Genomic DNA, 21,720 nt, shown 5'->3' with positions numbered 1-21,720 from the left:
TTAATATGAAAACTATATTTGAGATTGCATAAAATAGTCACTAGCAAAATACAACAATTAGTGTTTTTTCGACAAAAAATTAGGTTTATATTTTTTTATTATTAGTAATTTCGATAAATATTATTAATGAGTAAAGTAATTTAAAGAATATTTACAAAAATGCTTCAAAAACTAAAATGTATTGCATACAATAAAATATGTTTAGTGGTAAGATAAGGCTATTCACAGACGAATATAAATGGCAAGCATTGCTCATATACATTACAGATCGTAATAAAATAAAAAAAATACAACAAAACAAGAGGTTCAAAACTAAATAAAACGTAACTTGGTTATACCGATAGCATCTAATATTATGCGCATGAAAAGCAGAATTATGTTAGTACTTACTAAAACTATCTTAAATTTAAGATTACATAACAATTGAATTGACTGTTTTATAACTTCGATCTCGGCATTTTATAATGAAAAATTGCACTCAGGAATACACGCTGCCTAAATGCCTGCATTAACGCATAGAACCAACATAATGCTTTGAGCATACCTTTGATCACGAAATAAAATGCGTCGTTCTTAACCAGACATTATTAATGGCACAATATTAAATAAAAATGTCATTCGTAAGTACAAAATTTGCACAGTTCCGAACTGTACCACCGCAGCGTAGGCGCTGAGACTAGGATTAATTAAATCGAATCAATAAATAAACAATTTCAACAATACGAATTGCAGTCTTAATATTCGATCGTGTATTTACAAATACGCGCTCAGTGCAATTACAGTCTAAATTTATTAGAGCTGTATTTATCTTAAATGTCAGATCGTTTACGTGGATTTGACGTTTATGTTTGTTTAGGATTTCTGAGAACCAGCGTAACAGGACCGGCCGGTAAAGATTTGAGTGCGGCCCAAGCTTGTGTACGAGTGAATCCTTCGACTGACTGCCCTCCAGCCGAAAGTAGCTCGGCACCGACTAGAACACGCCCACTTAACGCTGCTGCACCACCTGTAAGTAAAACCAATCCTATAAGTTAATATCTTTTGCTGGTAAAATTTAAAAAAAACAATGTTTTTTTTTTATTTAGGTATCCAAATCGATTGGTCCTTTGATCATTACAATGAGAATGTTCCTAAGCTAGCTACTTGCTACAGCGTGAGTTGTAGTTTTGGATAATATTGTGCGCTCCAAACGAAATATTGAGTTGTTTCTGGTAATTGTAATAAATAACACTAAATATATTTAAAGCGAAACAGGACAACGCAAAACACGAAAAAATAGAAAAAGAAACATAAGTAAATCAGATATAAATAATATCAGCAATAAGTATATTCATTCAGTGCGGAAATGGCGACCACACGTTGGAATATACAGTGCGGGTAGGCCACTCCTAAGGCAGAATGGCGACGCGGTTATGTGAAGGTTGTGGGAATCCACTGGATGCAGTACTTGAACTGAATTTTTCGGTTCAGTTCAGTTGATGATGCTACTTAAGATTGATAGTAAACTAAGCCATAATTTTAAGTAACAATTTACCACATAAAATTCATCGCGATACAACTCTACTGTCTTTATTTATTTACGCGGTAAAATGAATTGGCACGTCACATGCCCCGATAACACGCGTATCTAAAGTACTTTATCAAATGCAGGTTCACAAAATTAATAAGGCAACACTCTCCAATATAGTTTAACAAAATAAATACATTAAATAATTAAATAGCCACTCGATGGTGACGCATCTGTACTTTGTTTAAAACATTACAAAAGTATAAATTAAAATGTTATTTACATTATTAATTTTCGCAACTAAAGAAGTATACTTATTGATTCAGAAGGTTTATATTCTAGAAAATACATATAGCACTTTATGCTAGTTATATTCTTAATGCTATAAAAATTATGTCGATTTTTGTCTAGGTAAATGAATATATATCTGAAGAATGTCTATGATGGTGTTCACATTGTACACCACCGTCTGTACCACAGTCTGTAAAAGACCGCTATTTGCGATAAGATCGTTATAACTTATATTCCTACGGTATCCTTTTTACAAAGCTCATATAGTATACAATGGAAAGTAAATAAATAGTATTTCTTACCAGCAAAAAGCTTCTTAATGGTAAGAGGAAAATCACCCCGTGGAGAGTCTCTGCCTCCATCAAGACCAAAACCTAGACCCGCTCCTCCGCCAGCCTTTTCCAGCACCACAGACACCACAGCGTCTGACGTTTGATTATTGTTTGCTACCTCTTTTTCGGTATGCCGGACATTCGACTCCGCTGCAAAATAATCAATTTCATTAAAAATTTATGATGTAATTTGAGTGCCTCAAGGGATTATCACGATCTGAGGCTATAAATGAATGAATAATATTTCAGAATATAATATTAAATATTATTCTATCAATAGAAGTATTCAGTTTAAAGATAATATTGTAAAATTTGAAAAATATTGACACAATACAGTATTTACATATTACAATTTCGTAATTTACATACCAGTAGGTAGCGATTTGACTATGACCCTGGAATTGCTGATATCCGCAAACGACAGTGACTACTTTGTTTTATTTTATTGCTTAGACGTGTAAACGTCCACACACTGAGATATTTGAGCTCTAAGTCTCAGTCCCATAGTACGAGTACAAGGGTTTCCCCGCCTTAAAGCGAATACGCATTACTTCTTCGCGGCAGAAATATCCAAGTAAAATAGAAATAGACAAGCGAAAAGCAACAGAATAGACTCAGGCAAGCGGTAGATTGGTAGGCAGCGGCTTGGCTCTGCCCCTGGCATTGCTGACATCCATGAGCGACTGTGACCACTTACCATCAGGTGGGCCGTATGCTCGTCTGCCCAAAAAGGCAATAAAAAAAAAAAAAAAAGGCAAGCCATTGACACGTTTGCCTACAAACGCAAAAAAAGACTGAAATATAGTTAATCAATATCTAACCATAAACAGAGCAGAGTATGACAGTCTATTCAGAAATGGGAACTACTGACGTTTTAATCTCATATTTGACTAAGAGCATACTACAATGAATATTTCTCTCTAAATCCCCACAAAACTTAATTAGCAATTTATATCAAATATTCCAAATCCAAATTTACAAAACATACACACACTACATGCATTTCATGGAATTACTCGGCAAACCTGCTTTTAATACCTAATGTAATAAATTTTGAATATGGAATTACTGGTAAAATATAACAAACCTTTGTCAGAGCCGCCTCTTACAGTGCTAGCACTTTCTTGAGGTTCATTTTCAATTTCAATAACAACTTCAGAGCGTTGCTCCTGTAAAATTTAAAATCCATTTGAAAATGAAATTGATTATGTCCATTTATTAAAATCTTAATTTATTGAAGAAGATACGTATTTGTATATACGTAATTCTGTGTGAGTGTACAATACTTTACCTTTAAAATACTGACAGATTGCGCGTGTGTCAAACCAGACGTAGCGCACCCATTGATGCTACGTATCTTCATGCCTCGTTTTAATCCTGCTTGTGCTGCAACACTGTCTGCTAATACTCGATGTACCTGCAAATTACAAAACGAAAACTAAATATCCCGACTCTAATTATGAAAGTCGCCTTTATGATAACATTACTTACAGTAACGTCTTTAGCTTCACAATCAATACCACCAGCTAAAATAACTCCAACTCCTGCACCAGCTCCACGCTTGAGTCGAATGTATTGTGTTGTAATTTTAACATCTTTCACAGGTCTAACGATGGCTTGACTACTTAACTCATCTTGACACCCATTTGTTTTGTTAGATGATTTTTCTACTATCAACTCCTTATCCTTGTTAATTTTTATTTCTTTATGTTTAAAATCAATTTTACTGTTACGATTTTCATCATGTGTATCCAAAATATTTTCAGTTTTGATAACATCAGTTTTACTTTTATCAAGTATAGATTGAGCGACTTTAGTATTATTGTTTTTGTATTGATCAAGTCCAGCCTTCTTAATTTCTTTTATAATTGTTTCAGAAATGAGTTTAGGAGCATCTTCTGATTTCGGACTTTCTAAATTTGCATCATTTTGCTTCGTTTTGTTCGATGAGCTCGAGTTTCGTTTCAATCTCGTTATTTTATATTCAGCTTTCCTTACCCTTAGATTAGCATCGCTGTCACTATCTGAGTCAGTTTCAGCTACAATTTTATTACGTCGTCTGTTTTCACCTTTATTCGATATAGCGCTCACCACTGGCGTGAGCGTAGAAAGGCGTTCAGACGTTTTAAATACTGGACTCGGAGACCTGTCACCAGACTCGTGAGAGAATTTAGCTTCGACAACGGGCGATTTAAGTTTAGCATCTCGTCCACTTCTGCATTTCGCTGAAGCAAGAATATTTCGCCGATTAATTGTATCAATATCGTAGGTCTTCGAAGCTCTTCTTTTATCTGAGTCGGCAACAGAGCTTTCTAGAGAACTGCAACTTGCTTGTGACCCTGATGTTGCTGCAGAACCCGCTGAGGAGCTCAAGGAAACATTGGTGTCAGACGACACGGAACGGCATATATTTCTCTTAACATATTCATCACAAGATCTTTCTAACTGTGTAGGCTTTGTGCCTACATCAGATTTTATTACCGAATAGGTGGAATAAAGTGATATTTTTGGGGATAAACGTGCACCATCAGATTCTATATTCTCGATTGTATGCATTGGAGAGGAAGCTGAGGATCGATAACTTGACTGAGTCGAACTCATGGCAGAATCATTATCGCTATCCACAACGTCCGTAGCAGTACACATTTTAATTTCAACATTTTTGAATTCTCTGGCGTAATTGATAACTTCTTTGTAATCCTTTTTCATATAATCTGTAGCGTTTGATAAAGTCCTGGAAATTACTGAAGACGATAAATGGCCGATTCTTATATCAGAATCGAGGGAAGATCTCATTGAATTTAGTGCATTCGATTTTACATTAATTTTATTAAATGCCTCAACTCGCTCGTTGAAATTACGTTCAGGAGTAGATTCTTTAGACAGTGACGAAGGAGTGTATACTTGTAATGATTTTCGTTTGAAGGCTGGCGAATACTTCGGTATGTTGTTCGGTAAAAGGTTAACTTTCCATTTATTGTCATTAAGGGGCACAATCTTTGTACTATTTGTTTTATCCAATTTAGAGCTGTTCGAATTTTTTTCTGATTTCAAATGTAATGATTTTGTAAGAGAATCTTGTACCTTTATTTCTGGTAAATCAACAATTGGGCCGCGGACTTCAGGAATAACTAAGTCCTTTAATTTGGACATTGATTTCTTTCTTTGTTCGATGAGATATTCTAAGTTTGACTTATGATTGGACTTATTAACTGTACTGCCATTATCATCACTAACGCTGCGCGCATGATATACATTTTTTACAAATGATGTTTCCGGCTTAGATGATAAAACAGTACTACTTCCATAAAACAATGGTTTATTGTTAGCTTGGAGGGGCTTCATGTTCATGTTCGTCGTGCTATAATTAGAATAGTTCACACTTTCAACACCCCCTAAAACTTCTGGTCTTTCTGTTTGTCTCTTATAAGCACGGGGAGTTTCATCAAGATTGTCTTGTGACTTGGTTAGACGTCTATCCAATGAAGAAACGTCTGAAAAACTGCCAATGTATGAGGTACTGTTCTTTCTCACAGCTAAAGAACTACGCGTTGGAAGGGTACCGCATTTGTCTATTCTTTCTGTAGATGTAGATTTGTCATTTGAAAACATTGCAATTTTATCTTTAACACTGGCTTCACTCCTAGCATCCTGTGATCTCGATGAATACGAGTAGCGTGAACGCGCGCCAGGCCAGCCGGGAGGCAGCCGTGGTGGCAATCGTGAGGGCAAATCTGGAACTTTTTCTACTGCATCGCTTGGAGTTTCAACGCCATCTGGTGGCTGCCTCGGGCATGAAGGAAGTGGCGTTTCGTCGTTAGAAAGACTTTTGTCTTCAGCATCACTTTTATTGGTACGATCTAGAACAAAACATAAACTTATAAAATGGACAAATACTTACAGCATAGACTTAATCATATCTCGGTCAGAAAGACAGCTTAGAGCGTTCGCAATCACTTTTGCGGTCATTACCGGCACGCAAAGTCGTCTAAGAGCAGCTGGTGCTTATAAGTCATTACTTAACACGCATTTACAGCTATTTACTAAAACAAACAAATTAATTACTAAACAATACGGGCCAGATAAATTGACCATTATTACCCGGAAATAAATAAATAAATTGGTTTTTGAGATTTTGTTATATACAGAAATAAAAGGAAATCGTGGATTCCATAGTAATTTAAATACAAGAAGATCGACAATGTCATACAATAATTTCATTGTAGCAAGAAGCTATAGGAGTAGAGAATGCATATAAAGCTGTGTATATGTGAAGACTACAAAAAAAAAGAAAAGGGTTTCACAGGCGGTCCCCCATTCCACATTTAATGTGGATTTCAGCAATGTCAGGGGCCTACATAGCAACCTTGACGCCGTACACCACCACCTTGAGACGGCGCAGCCTGCCCTGCTTTTTTTAACGGAGACGCAGATATCTGTTCCGGATGATACCTCATACCTTGAATACCCCGGCTACGTATTGGAGCACAACTTCCTGCGTAAAGCCGGGGTGTGCGTATTCGTCCGGGCTGATATCTGTTGTCGCCGTCTTCGGGGCCTCGAACAACGGGACCTGTCCCTCTTGTGGCTGCGCGTAGATCACGGGGGCCGTAGCCGAATCTACGCGTGCCTGTACAGGTCCCACAGCAGTGATGCAGGTTCAGCTCTGTTTGAGCATGTGCAAGAGGGGACTAACCGCGTGCTTGAGCAGTACCCATCTGCGGAGGTGGTGGTTCTTGGAGACTTTAACGCTCACCACCAAGAGTGGTTGGGGTCCAGAACCACTGACCTCCCGGGTCGGACTGCCTACGATTTCGCCTTGGCCTACGACTTCTCCCAGCTGGTGACACAGCCCACCCGTGTCCCAGATATCGAGGGGCACGAGCCTTCTTTGTTGGACCTTCTGCTGACCACAGATCCGGCCGGATACAGTGTGGTGGTCGACGCTCCGCTTGGATCGTCTGATCACTGCCTTATTCGTGCTGCCGTACCACTCTCTCGTCCTGATCGTCGAACGACGACCAGGTATCGAAGAGTTTGGCGGTATATGTCAGCAGATTGGGATGGATTGCGTGAATTTTACGCATCCTACCCATGGGGGCGGTTCTGCTTTTCCTCTGCTGATCCTGACGTCTGTGCGGACCGTCTTAAAGACGTGGTGCTCCAGGGGATGGAATTGTTTATTCCCTCCTCTGTAGTGCCCGTTGGGGGTCGCAGCAAACCCTGGTATAACAATGCCAGCAGGGATGCTGCACACCTCAAGCGGTCCGCATACGTGGCATGGGATAATGCCAGGAGACGTCGGGATCCTAACATCTCAGGGGAAAGGCGGAAATATAACGCCGCTTCCAGGTCCTACAAGAAGGTAATTGCCAAGGCGAAGTCGGAGCACGTCGCTAGAGTTGGCGAGCGATTGAAGAGCTATCCCTCCGGGAGCCGTGCTTTTTGGTCGCTCGCCAAAGCTGCAGAAGGAAACTTCTGCAGGCCTAGTCTCCCACCACTGCGCAAGTCCGATGACAATCTGGCCCACAGCGCGAAAGAGAAGGCTGACCTTCTGGTCAAACTCTTCGCCTCGAACTCGACTGTGGACGACGGGGGTACCACACCACCGAACATCCCCCGGTGTGATAGCTCCCTGCCGGATATCTGCTTCACACAGTGTGCAGTCAGGCGGGAGCTCCGACTCCTGGACGTCCATAAGTCGAGTGGGCCAGACGGCATCCCCGCAGTGGTTTTGAAAACGTGCGCCCCTGAGCTGACACCTGCGCTAACGCGTTTGTATCGCCTCTCTTATTGCACTAACAGGGTTCCGTCTTCATGGAAGACCGCCCACGTCCACCCTATCCCCAAGAAGGGTGACCGGTCGGACCCATCGAGCTACAGGCCTATCGCGATAACTTCCTTGCTTTCCAAGGTGATGGAGCGAATTATAAATACACAACTCCTGAAGTATCTTGAAGATCGCCAGCTGATCAGTGACCGACAGTACGGTTTCCGTCACGGTCGCTCAGCTGGCGATCTTCTTGTATACCTTACTCACAGGTGGGCTGAAGCCTTGGAGAGCAAGGGCGAGGCTCTTGCTGTGAGCCTTGATATCGCGAAGGCCTTCGACAGGGTCTGGCATAGGGCACTTCTATCGAAGTTACCATCTTACGGAATCCCCGAGGGTCTCTGCAAGTGGATCGCTAGCTTTTTGGATGGGCGGAGCATCACGGTCGTTGTAGACGGTGACTGTTCTGATACCATGACCATTAACGCTGGCGTTCCACAAGGTTCGGTGCTCTCCCCCACGCTTTTCATCCTGTATGTCAATGACATGCTGTCTATTGATGGCATGCATTGCTATGCAGATGATAGCACGGGGGATGCGCGATATATCGGCCATCAGAGTCTCTCTCGGAGCGTGGTGCAAGAGAGACGATCAAAACTTGTGTCTGAAGTGGAGAACTCTCTGGGGCGAGTCTCCGAATGGGGTGAATTGAACTTGGTTCAATTCAACCCGATAAAGACACAAGTTTGCGCGTTCACTGCGAAGAAGGACCCCTTTGTCATGGCGCCGCAATTCCAAGGAGTATCCTTGCAACCTTCCGAGAGTATCGGGATACTTGGGGTCGACATTTCGAGCGATGTCCAGTTTCGGAGTCATTTGGAAGGCAAAGCCAAGTTGGCGTCCAAAATGCTGGGAGTCCTCAACAGAGCGAAGCGGTACTTCACGCCTGGACAAAGACTTTTGCTTTATAAAGCACAAGTCCGGCCTCGCATGGAGTACTGCTCCCATCTCTGGGCCGGGGCTCCCAAATACCAGCTTCTTCCATTTGACTCCATACAGAGGAGGGCCGTTCGGATTGTCGATAATCCCATTCTCTCGGATCGTTTGGAGCCTCTGGGTCTGCGGAGGGACTTCGGTTCCCTCTGTATTTTGTACCGTATGTTCCATGGGGAGTGCTCTGAGGAATTGTTCGAGATGATACCAGCATCTCGTTTTTACCATCGCACCGCCCGCCACCGGAGTAGAGTTCATCCATACTACCTGGAGCCACTGCGGTCATCCACAGTGCGTTTCCAGAGATCTTTTTTGCCACGTACCATCCGGCTATGGAATGAGCTCCCCTCCACGGTGTTTCCCGAGCGCTATGACATGTCCTTCTTCAAACGAGGCTTATGGAGAGTATTAAGCGGTAGGCAGCGGCTTGGCTCTGCCCCTGGCATTGCTGAAGTCCATGGGCGACGGTAACCACTCACCATCAGGTGGGCCGTATGCCCGTCTGCCTACAAAGGCAATAAAAAAAAAAAAAAAAAAAATGTGATATGGCTTTAACATGTACCTACTGACCCTTAATGAAAACATGCATTTTAATCGTTAGCATGTTCTGGAAATCCTAGAAAGTCAATTATACTTTCCGTTATTTACAACACGTTCAAAACAATTAGTCATGTTTTGTCTCACTCATATTTGACATTTAAAAAGCCACAGTGAGTCCACCGGTACTTAAATATTCTCAAACTGAACTAAAATACGCGCACTCTCGATTTATGAAGCCTTTTGATATATAAATTAAACAATGATGACAACATTACGTGAATCACCGAGTAGTATCCTATTACTATTGACCAATACATATTAGCCAAGATGGTGCGTCACTTAGACACAATACTTAGTCATTAATATACGGTATAAAATAATTTTGCAAGAAAAAGGGAAAATGCAAGGTTATTCATTTTAAAACTTTAATAAAGTATAAGGTTATTACTTACATTGAAACCATTACAACAAAAGAATAATATATTTTTATCAAAACGCAAGGTGCTAGTCTGTATTTGCGTTTCAATTTAATAAAAAAAATACCTTCTTTTTCTTCTTGAATAGAGTGCAAGCAACGTGAATGGCGGATTCGTATGATACTATATGATTTTGAATCTAAAACTAGCACGTTTTGTGTATACATAACTTCACAAAGTCTACTTAGAGTCTAGACGTCTAAATCGACAAAGAGTGTTTTAGTCTGTTCGCTACAAAAGCGTTACTGTAATGTTCATTTTTCAGACATGGCACGCTTTACTTGTTGCCTATGTTTATACAATTGTTCACAATTTTAGTTGGCATGAATGGCCTTTAAGGCCTTTATAACATTAAGGTTGTTTCGTCACTAGATTGAAACAAAGACATTGAATCGATTTATTCAGTTGAGTAAATGTTAATTGAAAGAATTGAAATACATAACTAGCCTCAAGCTCGAATCTAAAGACAGAGCGGTTCACAATTCCAACACTAAAATAGTATTTTCAATCAATCTCATATCATGACAATTACACAGCCACCTCGTTTACGAAACAAATAATACAGATGCTCTGTAGAAATTTAAACCTTCAAGTGTAGATGTCTCTAAAGTACTTTAAATCGAAATAAATATGAAAAAAAAAAAAAAACATTGTTGTTCTTCCGACTTTCTTTGGCTCTGTGTAACATGTTTTTATGCAATTTTTATTTCGGTAAATCAAATAATAAGTATTCATCAACACTAACCGGTTTTATTTGAGTTTTCTTTTTTTTTATTTCAAAATAAAAACGTGAAGCATATAAACAAGCCAAATACAAAAGGTATACTGATATTTACGACGTGCCTTTGAATATTAATAGACGCAACCTTACACTTGTACATGAGTTCAACGTTGTTTACAGTTTCAATTTACAACAGGAAATGAATTTCGTAACTTCCTATTAAATTTCTTACTTGTTATATTAACGAATGCTAGTTATGTAGAACTGTCAATTACAATTGTTAGTTTTATTTTTAACAGGAGACGTACTGACTTGACAGGTGTCTGATCTTAATGAGAGCTAGCTAGCTGCCTTTGATTCTTACGAAAATAATGAAATCGATCGAGTTCAATATTCAAGGTTTACTCATCATCGGTGGTTTTGAGGTAGGCTTCGTTTATACCCGTGATTTTTTTTTATTGCCTAGATGTGTGGACGAGCTCACAGCCCACCTGGTGTTAAGTGGTTACTGGAACCCATAGACATCTACAACGTAAATGCGCCACCCACCTTGAGATATACGTTCTAAGGGTCTCAGTACAGTTACAACGGCTGCCCCACCCTTCAAAGCGAAACGCATTACAGCTTCACGGCAGCAATAGGCAGGGTGGTGGTACCTATCCGCGCGGACTCACAAGAGGTCCTACCACCAGTAATTACGCAAATTATAATTTTGCGAGTTTGATTTTTATTACACGATGTTATTCCTTCACCGTGGAAATCAATCGTGAACATTTGTGTGTCAAGTGTGTTTTTTTGTTCTTAACTTCTTTTCTTGCAACTTCATATATTTGAATACTCTAATGCCTTATTTAATACCAGTATGTAACTCAACGTAGCCGTATTATTTTATTGGCGTGACAATGAGTAGAAATAAAGCAAATTACATTAAATAAAAAAAAAACAACTTTACTGTTACAATTGAAAATTAAATAAAACAACAAGTGAAAAACCTGTGGTATATGTAGTATAGGTAGTATAAATTTTTGTTGTCTATATTGAACGTCATATCTTTCATGTCAATTCAAGATAACATTTAACAATTTTGTTACTCCTACGAGTATTCGCTTAAAGATTACAAACTTGTGTCAAAGACAAAACAATGGCATAAAGATCACATTAATATACCAGACAAATGTAAATAATGAAACTGATGACGAGTTCTAATTCTACTCACTAGTTCAAAATTTACCTAACAGCGAGCTACGCAGATGAGATAAGTTGAAATACAACTTTGCCGCCAAGGAACTCATGCAAAGGAAACGGAATGGATATTTTGTAACAAGATTCGCGGTCTATCGATGGATGCAAATTTAAGTGGTGTCTGAATATAAAAAAAATATCCATACATGAAAACAACTGGGGAGAGGCATTGATATAAAAGATCTGTACCTCTCCAATTAATATCTAGGTCTGTATTCAAGCAAAACACTTTGCAGGTGTTTCGTGTTTTTTTCTTCAGTTTTTAGTGAACCTGACTGAATACAACAGTGTTTGATTCCCGGTCAAGTTTCTTTGTCAAAGTTAATCAATTGACTTATGGAATGTCGTCTCTCGTATGTCGGGCATTTTACATGCTCAAAACATTTTAATTTTTAAATATAACTGTAATCGCCATATATTTTTATCAGTTTTCATCGTGAGACCTCAACTATACTTGAGACCTTAAAACTTATCTCAAGGTGAGTGGCGCAGTTACGTCGTAGATGTCTATAGGCTCCAGTAACCACTTAACACCAAGTGGGCTGTGAGCTCGTTTACAGACAAAAAAAATAAAACATTGTAAATTTCATGAAATCGGTACAGTATGCATATTTCATCTTAGAAACTTGTTGTCAAAATGGAGGTCACACACATAAGGAAGCTAAGAAATTTTCGCGAAAAGGTCAAAATCCACGTGGTTTTGCAATCTCATGTCTGTAATAATTTGAAAAATATAATAATATGTAACAGACCTGAGCATAATACTCATAGCATATTTAATAAATTAAGCCATTTAAGCCAGTGTTACTTATTGATGCAAATCTCTGCCGTGAAGCCCTTAAGAGTTCATTACTCAAAATCCGCTGTATACCTTAGTGTATACATCTTAGTGTGTATATCAATAATCTTTTTTTTTGCAAAGTAGGGCTCCTGTGACTTCCTCACATTAAATAAGTTAAAAGCTCATCCGCTAATCTCCCCAAATATACAATCTATTTTTCTTTCAAAAACCCTAGAAATTTGAAAAATGTTAACATTTGCTATAATAATTTGTGACAATTTCTTATTGGAGTTCAACACTACAAATAATTTAATCAAGATTTAATACACACCGTCAAGTAGCATGAAACGCCGAGGTAACTTCTTTGTCTCCAACATTGTAACACAAATGAGTCTGTGATATATATTTTAATAACTAGGCCTCACAAAATCTCGTTCACTTTCAATTATAAACAAATTCCTATAGTACTTAAATCGTCTTTATTCTGAAATCGTTTACTTTCATCGCGGAGGTAATAAATAGAGCTCCTGAAACGCACGCATTAGCATTTAACCGGCATTAAAGTAAATCAAAGTTAGTGTTCAGTAGCAAAACAAATTACGTGTCGCAGACGGAGAAAAGAAGATCAAACTAAGAATGCGGAACGTGTCCATTAACTACCAAAATAACAGTTATTTTACATAGGGCGGTGCGTACGGTGTGCGCCCACGGCGGTCTACGAGCGGAGACCGGCGAGCGCGGAGCCGCCGCGGCGGGGCGCGATGCACTGACTCTCCGTGGACTTGCAGAAATTTGCAGCGTCGCCGCCCTTGACGGGGGCGTTGCTCCGAACCAGGGACGAGCACCGAGCTGCGCACGCGACGCTCCCCTTCGTCCTAACGCCATCGACGACCGACCCGCCTCGAAGGCCGTTTAGGACTCGTCCTTGTTAGAAACTATCTCTCGACTACCACGGCTGACAGTGAACACGAAATACACCACAATCAAGAACCCTAAGAAAACTCACTAAACGCACATTTTTAATGTTATTACTAAAATTAAACAGTACCTTTGCTACAAAGTTCAATTTGAAGCTGATTAGTAACATCACCAACACGGCGGCAACCCTATGAACGACAACAAAAAGACAACTACTAACATACAATGGCTTCGAAACAAATGAATTCAAAATATATTTAAAAATATCTAATTTAACAAATTGAACGTGTTTGTAATAACAATTAAATGATTAACCAATTAAATGTTTCGACACGACTGCACTACACTATAGCTTGGTGCGTTTCAAGGACGGATATAAATTGCATCGATTCAGATCTCGTAAACACGCTTTCATTTCATATTTGCGGTGAAAGAACGTGCGGCGTCGCGGAATGCGCCTTGTGGGTATACGGGAGTGACGTGGTCGTGTCCGCAGGAGGCTGGAATGCTGCCTGTACTCTCCGCGACCACCGCCCCCCACAATCCGGACCCGGCCTTTAAACCGCTCCAACGTGTTTGCAGTTATTTGCACATTTTTTTACATTCCTCTCCTTTATTAAGCCCTACTGCAATACCTAGTCTGGTATGACCATAAAAATAGCTATAGAATAGGTACATTAGGTGACTAGGTGGGAAAATGTTACTTTATTAATTAGACTTTTTTTTTTTTTTTTATTGCCTTGGTACGCAGACGGGCATACGGCCCACCTGATGGTGAGTGGTTACCGTCGCCCATGGACTTCAGCAATGCCAGGGGCAGAGCCAAGCCGCTGCCTACCGCTAAGACTTAAACGTTTTCGGTGCTGTCGTCATACACAATGGTCAATAAAAGCCAGATTTGGATGGATAAAACCAAGGAGATAAACAAAGTCTGAAATAGAATACAATTGAGACTGTTTTATTCATCGGCCGAGACTAACTTTAAAATAGATAAGTAAAAGAAAGTGCAATCGATTTCACTTTCAAAACTAAATTAACTTTCTCCAGTGACATGTCTTACATAATTTGAACAAAACACGATAGCACAACCTCAACGATTATGCTTTCAAAGGTCGATGTAATTAATTCAAAAAATCCACCAGCCTCCCGTTACAAACAACGTTTTCAATTAAGTTTGGAGGCTGCGACGTGGCCAAGCACAATCGCGGAAACGACGAAGACAGAACTTTAATTATAATCTGATCCGGTTCATTCATCCGTTGAAAATAATGCACGTGTAATTTGAACAAGTTTTACGAGTACATGTTTTTAAAAATGTCTGAGAAATACAAGGACTCCGCTGCTACTTTTTGTTTATATTATACAACGCACAGTGAATGGCTCTCAAGTCGGTACGAAAATAAATGTGTAGGTAACAGAAATAAAACAATTCCGTGGCGGTATGCGAGCAACCTGACTCCGCGAAACAGGGCAGGGCACGCCCTGGAATTCGCTAAACGTTACGACTCCTTTCTTCAAGGTATTTAGCAAATTACGACTCAAAAGTCATTCGCGTAAGATCTTTACTTAATTACAATACTGTTTGCTCCAGTCTCGGACCTCTTTTGAGACTTTAAGTGTACAGAAGACACCGTAATAATTAGGGTTTCAGATTTTATTTTTAATCTGTTCTACAATACCTATTAATGACAACAATAAGTTTGAAATAAATTATTGTGAAGTCGTTTGGTAATTATTAAAGAACCACCAGATTTTAAAACAATTTAAATGAACTAAAGAAAAATAAAAAAATAAACATGCCTTTATTATTTGTATCTCATACACGAATGTCATAAGTTCACATCGGCTATAAAACTACAAACACATCAAATACCTACGGGACTAAAGTTACAACAATGTAATTTTATTACATAGATATTTATGTAAGATATAGGTATATACATGTAAGATATATATGTAATTTCTACGACAAGTGTCTTCAAATAGTATTTTCATACACGCAATTGGAAGCTCAATTTATGTTGGTTATATAATGATTTTGTTTTTTTTTTTTTCTGTGAGATGATTATTTAACGCGGCACAATCACAGCCACGCGATATTAAAGCAGAACCCACAATCACCAAATCACCCATCATAAGACATGAGACTATTGCACTGTATAACTGCTTCTTACCCTTCTGATCGGAACACGATTTTTAGCAGATGTAGGCAGGACGGTTGCACCCATCAGTGGGCGAAGAAAATTCATTTTAGTGATTCCCGTTCAATATTCAGAGGAACAAAAAAGACTAACAGACCCATAACAAAATCTGTGATCGGCAGTTAGCGCTACCTAAAAACCATCTAACTTTTTTGTGAATATATAATACCTTCAATGCACAGACAGGCTCCCGTTGCAATAATACAATAGTAATAGTCGATAGTATATTATGTGCTTAGATATAGGTATTGCAGATTTTTAAACGAAATATTATACCATCAGTTTTAGTCGAATACAATGATTTAAAAAAAAAATTGTAAGTAGCAAAGCATTCCTTACTTTATGTCTAATCGAAATTGTTGACTATTGAGTAAAATGTTAGCTAATGTAACTGCGTAGGTTTTATTGTGCACGATAAAATACCCGTAAAGTTTAATTTGCTCCGTATGTGGTAAAAGTCTAAAAATACTCACCGAAGACTCAAAATTATTACTTTTAGAATTGAAATAAAAATCCTTAATGTATCACGCGTTTTTTTTAAATGGTTTCGACTTTCTTTTTTCCATCATTGTATGCCATTGCACAACAACGTTCAGAGGTATGTTTATTACGATATTATTCTTAGACTAATTTGTGCCTTGAATTCGCTTTTTATGTTTGATAATTCCCATACGTGATGTAAACGAATCCACACAAAAAAAAAACTTCACTACGCCATGTGCAAAGAATGAGCAGGTGCCGCCAACCGCCCCGCCCGATAGTAACAGTTGCAGGTGCGCTTTAAAAAAAAAAACTAAACGTGTATTTTTAAATATGCAGCAATATATTTAGATTCCATTATTTTCGAAAAACTAAAGAATAAATTTCTCTACGAGTTCAATAACTTGAATATTAACGAATTTAAATAAACCAGATATACGACGACTGACTGTTTCGAAACGATTATGCTTAGACGTCACAATCGTTTTGAACCAGTTTTAGAAATTTGAAACACGACACGGAAGAAATCGCGTACTAGTAATACATGAAATCAAAGGAAAGAAGTAATTATTCTGTCAAATACGATAAGCTTATTCTATCGAATAAGATAAAATAATTTTGCAGCTAGGAGATTGTCATTTTCACATAAGCTTTTGTATAGTTCATGGAATCGAAAACTGGAATTCATTCAATCATTCATGATTGGCTAATTTAATTATGACGCCGTAAAATATAATAGTAAAATATAAACTAAGCAATTTGCAATACCCGAATGCCCATAGAAGACATTACAGTGCAGTAGATACACGAAGTATTGGAAATGCACAGTACAATAGCACTTTCGAACATAAAATTTTATTATCGCGCTTTCAATTTACTAGGATTAGGTTGTGGAGTTTTTAATACATAAACTAATCGAAACAGAATATCGCTTGAGAATAACGTAGTACAAGCTCCAAGTTCAAAACTAAGTTGACACCATGATGATATTACATAGATAATTTTGGCATAGATGACTGAATGAGCCATACTATCCATTTAGTGTTAAGTGATTACAGAATCCCATAGGCATTATAACGTGAACGTCGCCACTCAATATGAGATCTAAATTTCAACTGTATAGTATAACTGTTTTGCTACCCTACCCTTTAAACTACTAAAACTGCTAATACTTACCCAACAAACTACTGATACCAATATTGGTTGGCGGCGGCGGTGGTGTTGGATCACGCGAAAAATCGACAGAAAAATTACATAGATAAAACTTTATTGTTATTGGAACACAATTGATCGGTGCTCCAACATATACTTTGGCGTAAAATACGTGATTAAATTCTTTGTTTCGAATTAATTTATTTCGGTAATAGTTTCTTTTAGTTTTACTGTAGTTTTACATTACAACATCTCCATTTACGATGCCCAGGAAAAGTGTGCTAGGGAACTTAATGCCGTTAGGAGAAAAATAATAAAAAGTGATAAAAAGGGAAAAATGACATTCAGACAGTCACAATGTGGATACCAGAATTTTATTCCTTTTGTTAGAGCTTATCAGAATACAAGATACCAAGAAAGTTATAAGTCAAACGAACAAACAGCGAAAGAAGATAACCTAAATATAAGATAAGAGCAGAATAAAATAAAAAAAAAGGACGATTTTATGAAGTCAATTTTAATGTATGAAATATTACCATAAACGTTTAATTATAATTGTGGGTTTTAAATATAATATAGGTATATATTTGACTAGTTAAAGATAACTTTTTTTTATTGCTTAGATGGGTGGACGAGCTCACAGCCCATCTGATGTTAAGTGATTACTGGAGCCCATAGACATCTACAACGTAAATGCGCCAACCACCTTGAGATATAAGTTCTAAGGTCTCAGTATAGTTACAACGGCTGCCCCACCCTTCAAACCGAAACGCATTACTGCTTCACGGCAGAAATAGGCAGGCCGGTGGTACCTACCCGCGCATACTCACAAGAGGTCCTACCACCAGTAAAATATGCCTCTTTTTGCGCATTGCTACTACATTCACGGCAAAAATAGGTGGGGTGGTAATCTAAATTTTTGATAAAAAAAAATTGGACATGTTGAGATACATGAGTATACAAAAAAGCAGTAGACATGAATAACAATATTCTTAGCGTTTGAAGCCTACATCAGATTCAAGAGGAATGTTAAACGGTAATGGTGTCTTTATCTTAGATTTAAATGATATAAATGGTAAAATTTAAGTCGCGGTGGTCACAATACGTCCCTGAATAGTAAACCCACAAGCATTAATGACTATGCTTAGACAACGAGCAAACAAGCTTTGATATGACAGCAAAATTTCGATTTACAATTTTTACTTTTAGATCCGATGGAATGAAGAAATTATTAATTTTACCTGATAAAATTTACTTCATGGTTGTGGACTTAAACGATTCACACAAAAAATGCTTACCTCCACGATAACAGCTACGTATTTCCCAATGTTCCGAACGAGTACACCTACAAAAGAGCACGTTTCAAGTCTTCAAAAAAAGACTAATCGTGTTGTAAACTAAATGAATGTACATCGTAACTCCAGTACACGTACTGGATCGTTTTGTATGCCGAAGCGTTCTCCGGTTATTGCTTGTTGCATTTTTCTATGTGTATCTTGTTACTTGATCGGCATTCGTTAGCGGCACGTTGCATTTCATTATTATCGCGCATAAATATACATTTTCATTATAATTAATTAAATTTCAATAATTTTATTACACCATTTTAATTTCAACAATGCGATCACAACAACAATTATGATTACTGCCAGAACATATATTATTATGCACGTTGTTAATTTATAATACTTTAATACTTTCTGTTGACTACAAAATGCTTCCTAATTAGTTCATAATTAATCAACTATTGCAACAACAGTTTAAACAATAATTTGAATTGAGTTTTAGCTCCATAAGCTAATGCAGAGAATTAAATTCAGTGTTTTTCGTTATCTGTAATGCGGTAATGGACATCAAAAACTTAGTCGCCAAAGCCGGCGTTCTTTGAAAATGGCAATTTGACAAAACATTACATTTTATTCATTAATTAAAAATACTTTTACCGTTTGATCTCATATTTTAAATATTATAAAACAGGAAAATTCAGTAATAAATGATAATAATGATGAATAATAAAAGTTTCGCTACTATCGAAAATTTGATTCTCCTATTGAACGATGAATCTTAACTTTATTTATTTTATGCCTACCTATCCTGGTAACCACTAGAGGTTATACCAGGTTAACCGAGCATGTAGGCGAGCTCATGAGGCTCACCGTGGTGAACTCGCTAACACTAACCCTAGCCCTTGCTAGGCTTGCAGTGCTTTTGTGAATCTAGCACCGGGTCGGAATCGCAACCCACTGAGAAGATCCGGCCAGAAACTAACTCAGTGGGTTGTGTCTGTGAGTTAATTTTCACGAATCCTTCATCGCATTCGACAGGTTCGACGAGAACGGTGACTGATGCTTAGTGCCTATAGAAGCACCGATAGTGGATCAGGAGGATTCGAAGTGACGTGTATTGAATCTTAACAAACTACCATACCATGTAGAATGTAATTTTTAGTTTTTTTATAGAGTATTCTTACTTTCTATAAAACGATGCTATTGATGTAATATGCGCAATAAAAATCATGATTAAACAACTAAATACTGATGGCGTATTTTGTTTACTTCTACCCGCATATCTGCAATATCATTTTTAGTTTATATAATAATTTATAAGTGATATAATTTTAGGCAATTCAAACACATTATATTATTTATTACATACATACATTGTATTATTTATTATATTTGCTATTTTATTAGATGTTTTTTCTGGTGTAAGTGATATAATTTTATAATTTTTTGAACGTTTATAGTTAACAATATTCAGACCTAAACCTAAATATGACCAGTGCTTTTTGAGCTTTACGCAATGTATACAATTGAGAATCAGCTGACAGTCAAGGTCAACGTTCTCGAAGGAGAGTGGGAGGGCATCCATCGACTATCTAAATTCGCTTTAGATTACGTGTATGAGCTTTCTAAAAGAGTCTGTATTCAGTTTTGGTAAGTATTCAGGCTATCAAATTTATTTATTATCATTTGCGTTGAGCTAGTTTATTATGAATTACAATGTAACCCTAAAAGTCCGGTAAGAAAGGAACTATTAGTAGCCAAAAAAGTTTCGACTTTGCGAATTCTTCTCTTTGCTCCCTGTATAAGAAACCTGAATTATTCCATCTTTCTATTATGTGTGAAGTATACAAGTATATTCCACCGCCATGCCTATTTCTGCTACGAAGTATTCATGCGTTCTAGTTCGAAGAGTGCGACAGCCGCTGGACATTACAATTGAAACTTTGAACTCATTTCGCAAGCTAGGCGACATCATTCAATTCATGATGTCTATGTTGTGCACTAACCGACCGTACCAGGAGGATCGCGGACTTCTGTGCCCATCTACACCAATAAAGTAAGTGCAATTTAAAAAAAAACAAAAAACACGCTTAAATAGAAAACCGAACTAACAAATAGTCACATCTTTTATAAAATTCTCTTGATACTGGTAATATTAAAACGATGTTATAAAATTATTGTATTGTCACCGGTTCTTCCAAATATTCAAATTAATTGGACATCATAAAGTATGTGTAAATACATTAAAAAATTATATTACACACATAAAAACATAAATACATACATACATAGGAAGCTAATAAAAGGGAGTTAAAAATAAACAAAAATTTGTAAAATTTTGTGCTTTCCTTTTAATTGCATTTTATATTGTCTTATTATCGTTAATATTGGGTAGGTGCAGTTGTCGTTGAAAATCTCAACAAATTCGGTTATCAAAAATAATGACTTACCTTCCCAAAAGGTTCTTTCAAACGACGATTTTCGCTCTTTTGTCTCCAGGACGACTATTGGTTTGCTGCAACAAAATGATTTTATGTTACTATTACATACGTCAAAGTGTGTTTGTTTTTCCTTTTTATTTTTATCTTATTATTTTTCGTATATTAATGTACTAGCTTTCCTTCGGTAACCACGCCTGAATGGACTACACTTTACATCAGCTCAACAGTGAGATGAAAGATAACCTATATTCTTTCCCAACACTCAGACTATTTCCATACTAAATTTCGTCCAAATCGGCTCAGTAGTTTGGGCGTGAAGATAGCTTCTTTCGTATTTTTAGTATGAATTGCTCTTCTTGTTTATGATAGACTGTTTTTAAATTGTAGCAAGTCACAGGTGGTTCACGTGGTTCCTACGCAAAAAGGATATTTACAAATAATAAACTTAATAATTTATAACATCGACATGTCCAAATTTGGCAAAGCCCTCCTCCATTTCTTTCCACTCTACTCGGCTTAGAGCTTTCTTTTTCCATAGTTTTCCTGCTATTGACTTTACTCGTCTTATCCGAATATGTCTGCCTCGTTT

At 37.7% G+C, this 21,720-nt stretch overlaps 1 protein-coding gene across 1 annotated transcript in view; it reads right to left on the bottom strand.

The window, feature by feature from the left end:
• Positions 1 to 21,720, bottom strand: part of LOC101744953 (dentin sialophosphoprotein) — a 45,276-nt gene continuing 23,556 nt past the window's right edge. Inside the window, exons 3-8 of the mRNA XM_004930120.5 lie at positions 21,141 to 21,205; positions 3,622 to 5,990; positions 3,422 to 3,547; positions 3,218 to 3,299; positions 2,101 to 2,280; positions 1 to 1,006 (exon numbers count right to left, since the gene is read on the bottom strand). Coding sequence (XP_004930177.1) covers positions 843 to 1,006; positions 2,101 to 2,280; positions 3,218 to 3,299; positions 3,422 to 3,547; positions 3,622 to 5,990; positions 21,141 to 21,205 — 2,986 coding nt within the window. The 3' untranslated portion in view covers positions 1 to 842. The remainder of the gene's footprint in view (positions 1,007 to 2,100; positions 2,281 to 3,217; positions 3,300 to 3,421; positions 3,548 to 3,621; positions 5,991 to 21,140; positions 21,206 to 21,720) is intronic.

This window comes from Bombyx mori, chromosome 5 (assembly GCF_030269925.1).
Source record: "Bombyx mori chromosome 5, ASM3026992v2".
Classification (NCBI taxonomy): Eukaryota; Metazoa; Arthropoda; class Insecta; order Lepidoptera; family Bombycidae; genus Bombyx; species Bombyx mori.
This window is presented reverse-complemented; position numbering and strand designations above follow the sequence as displayed.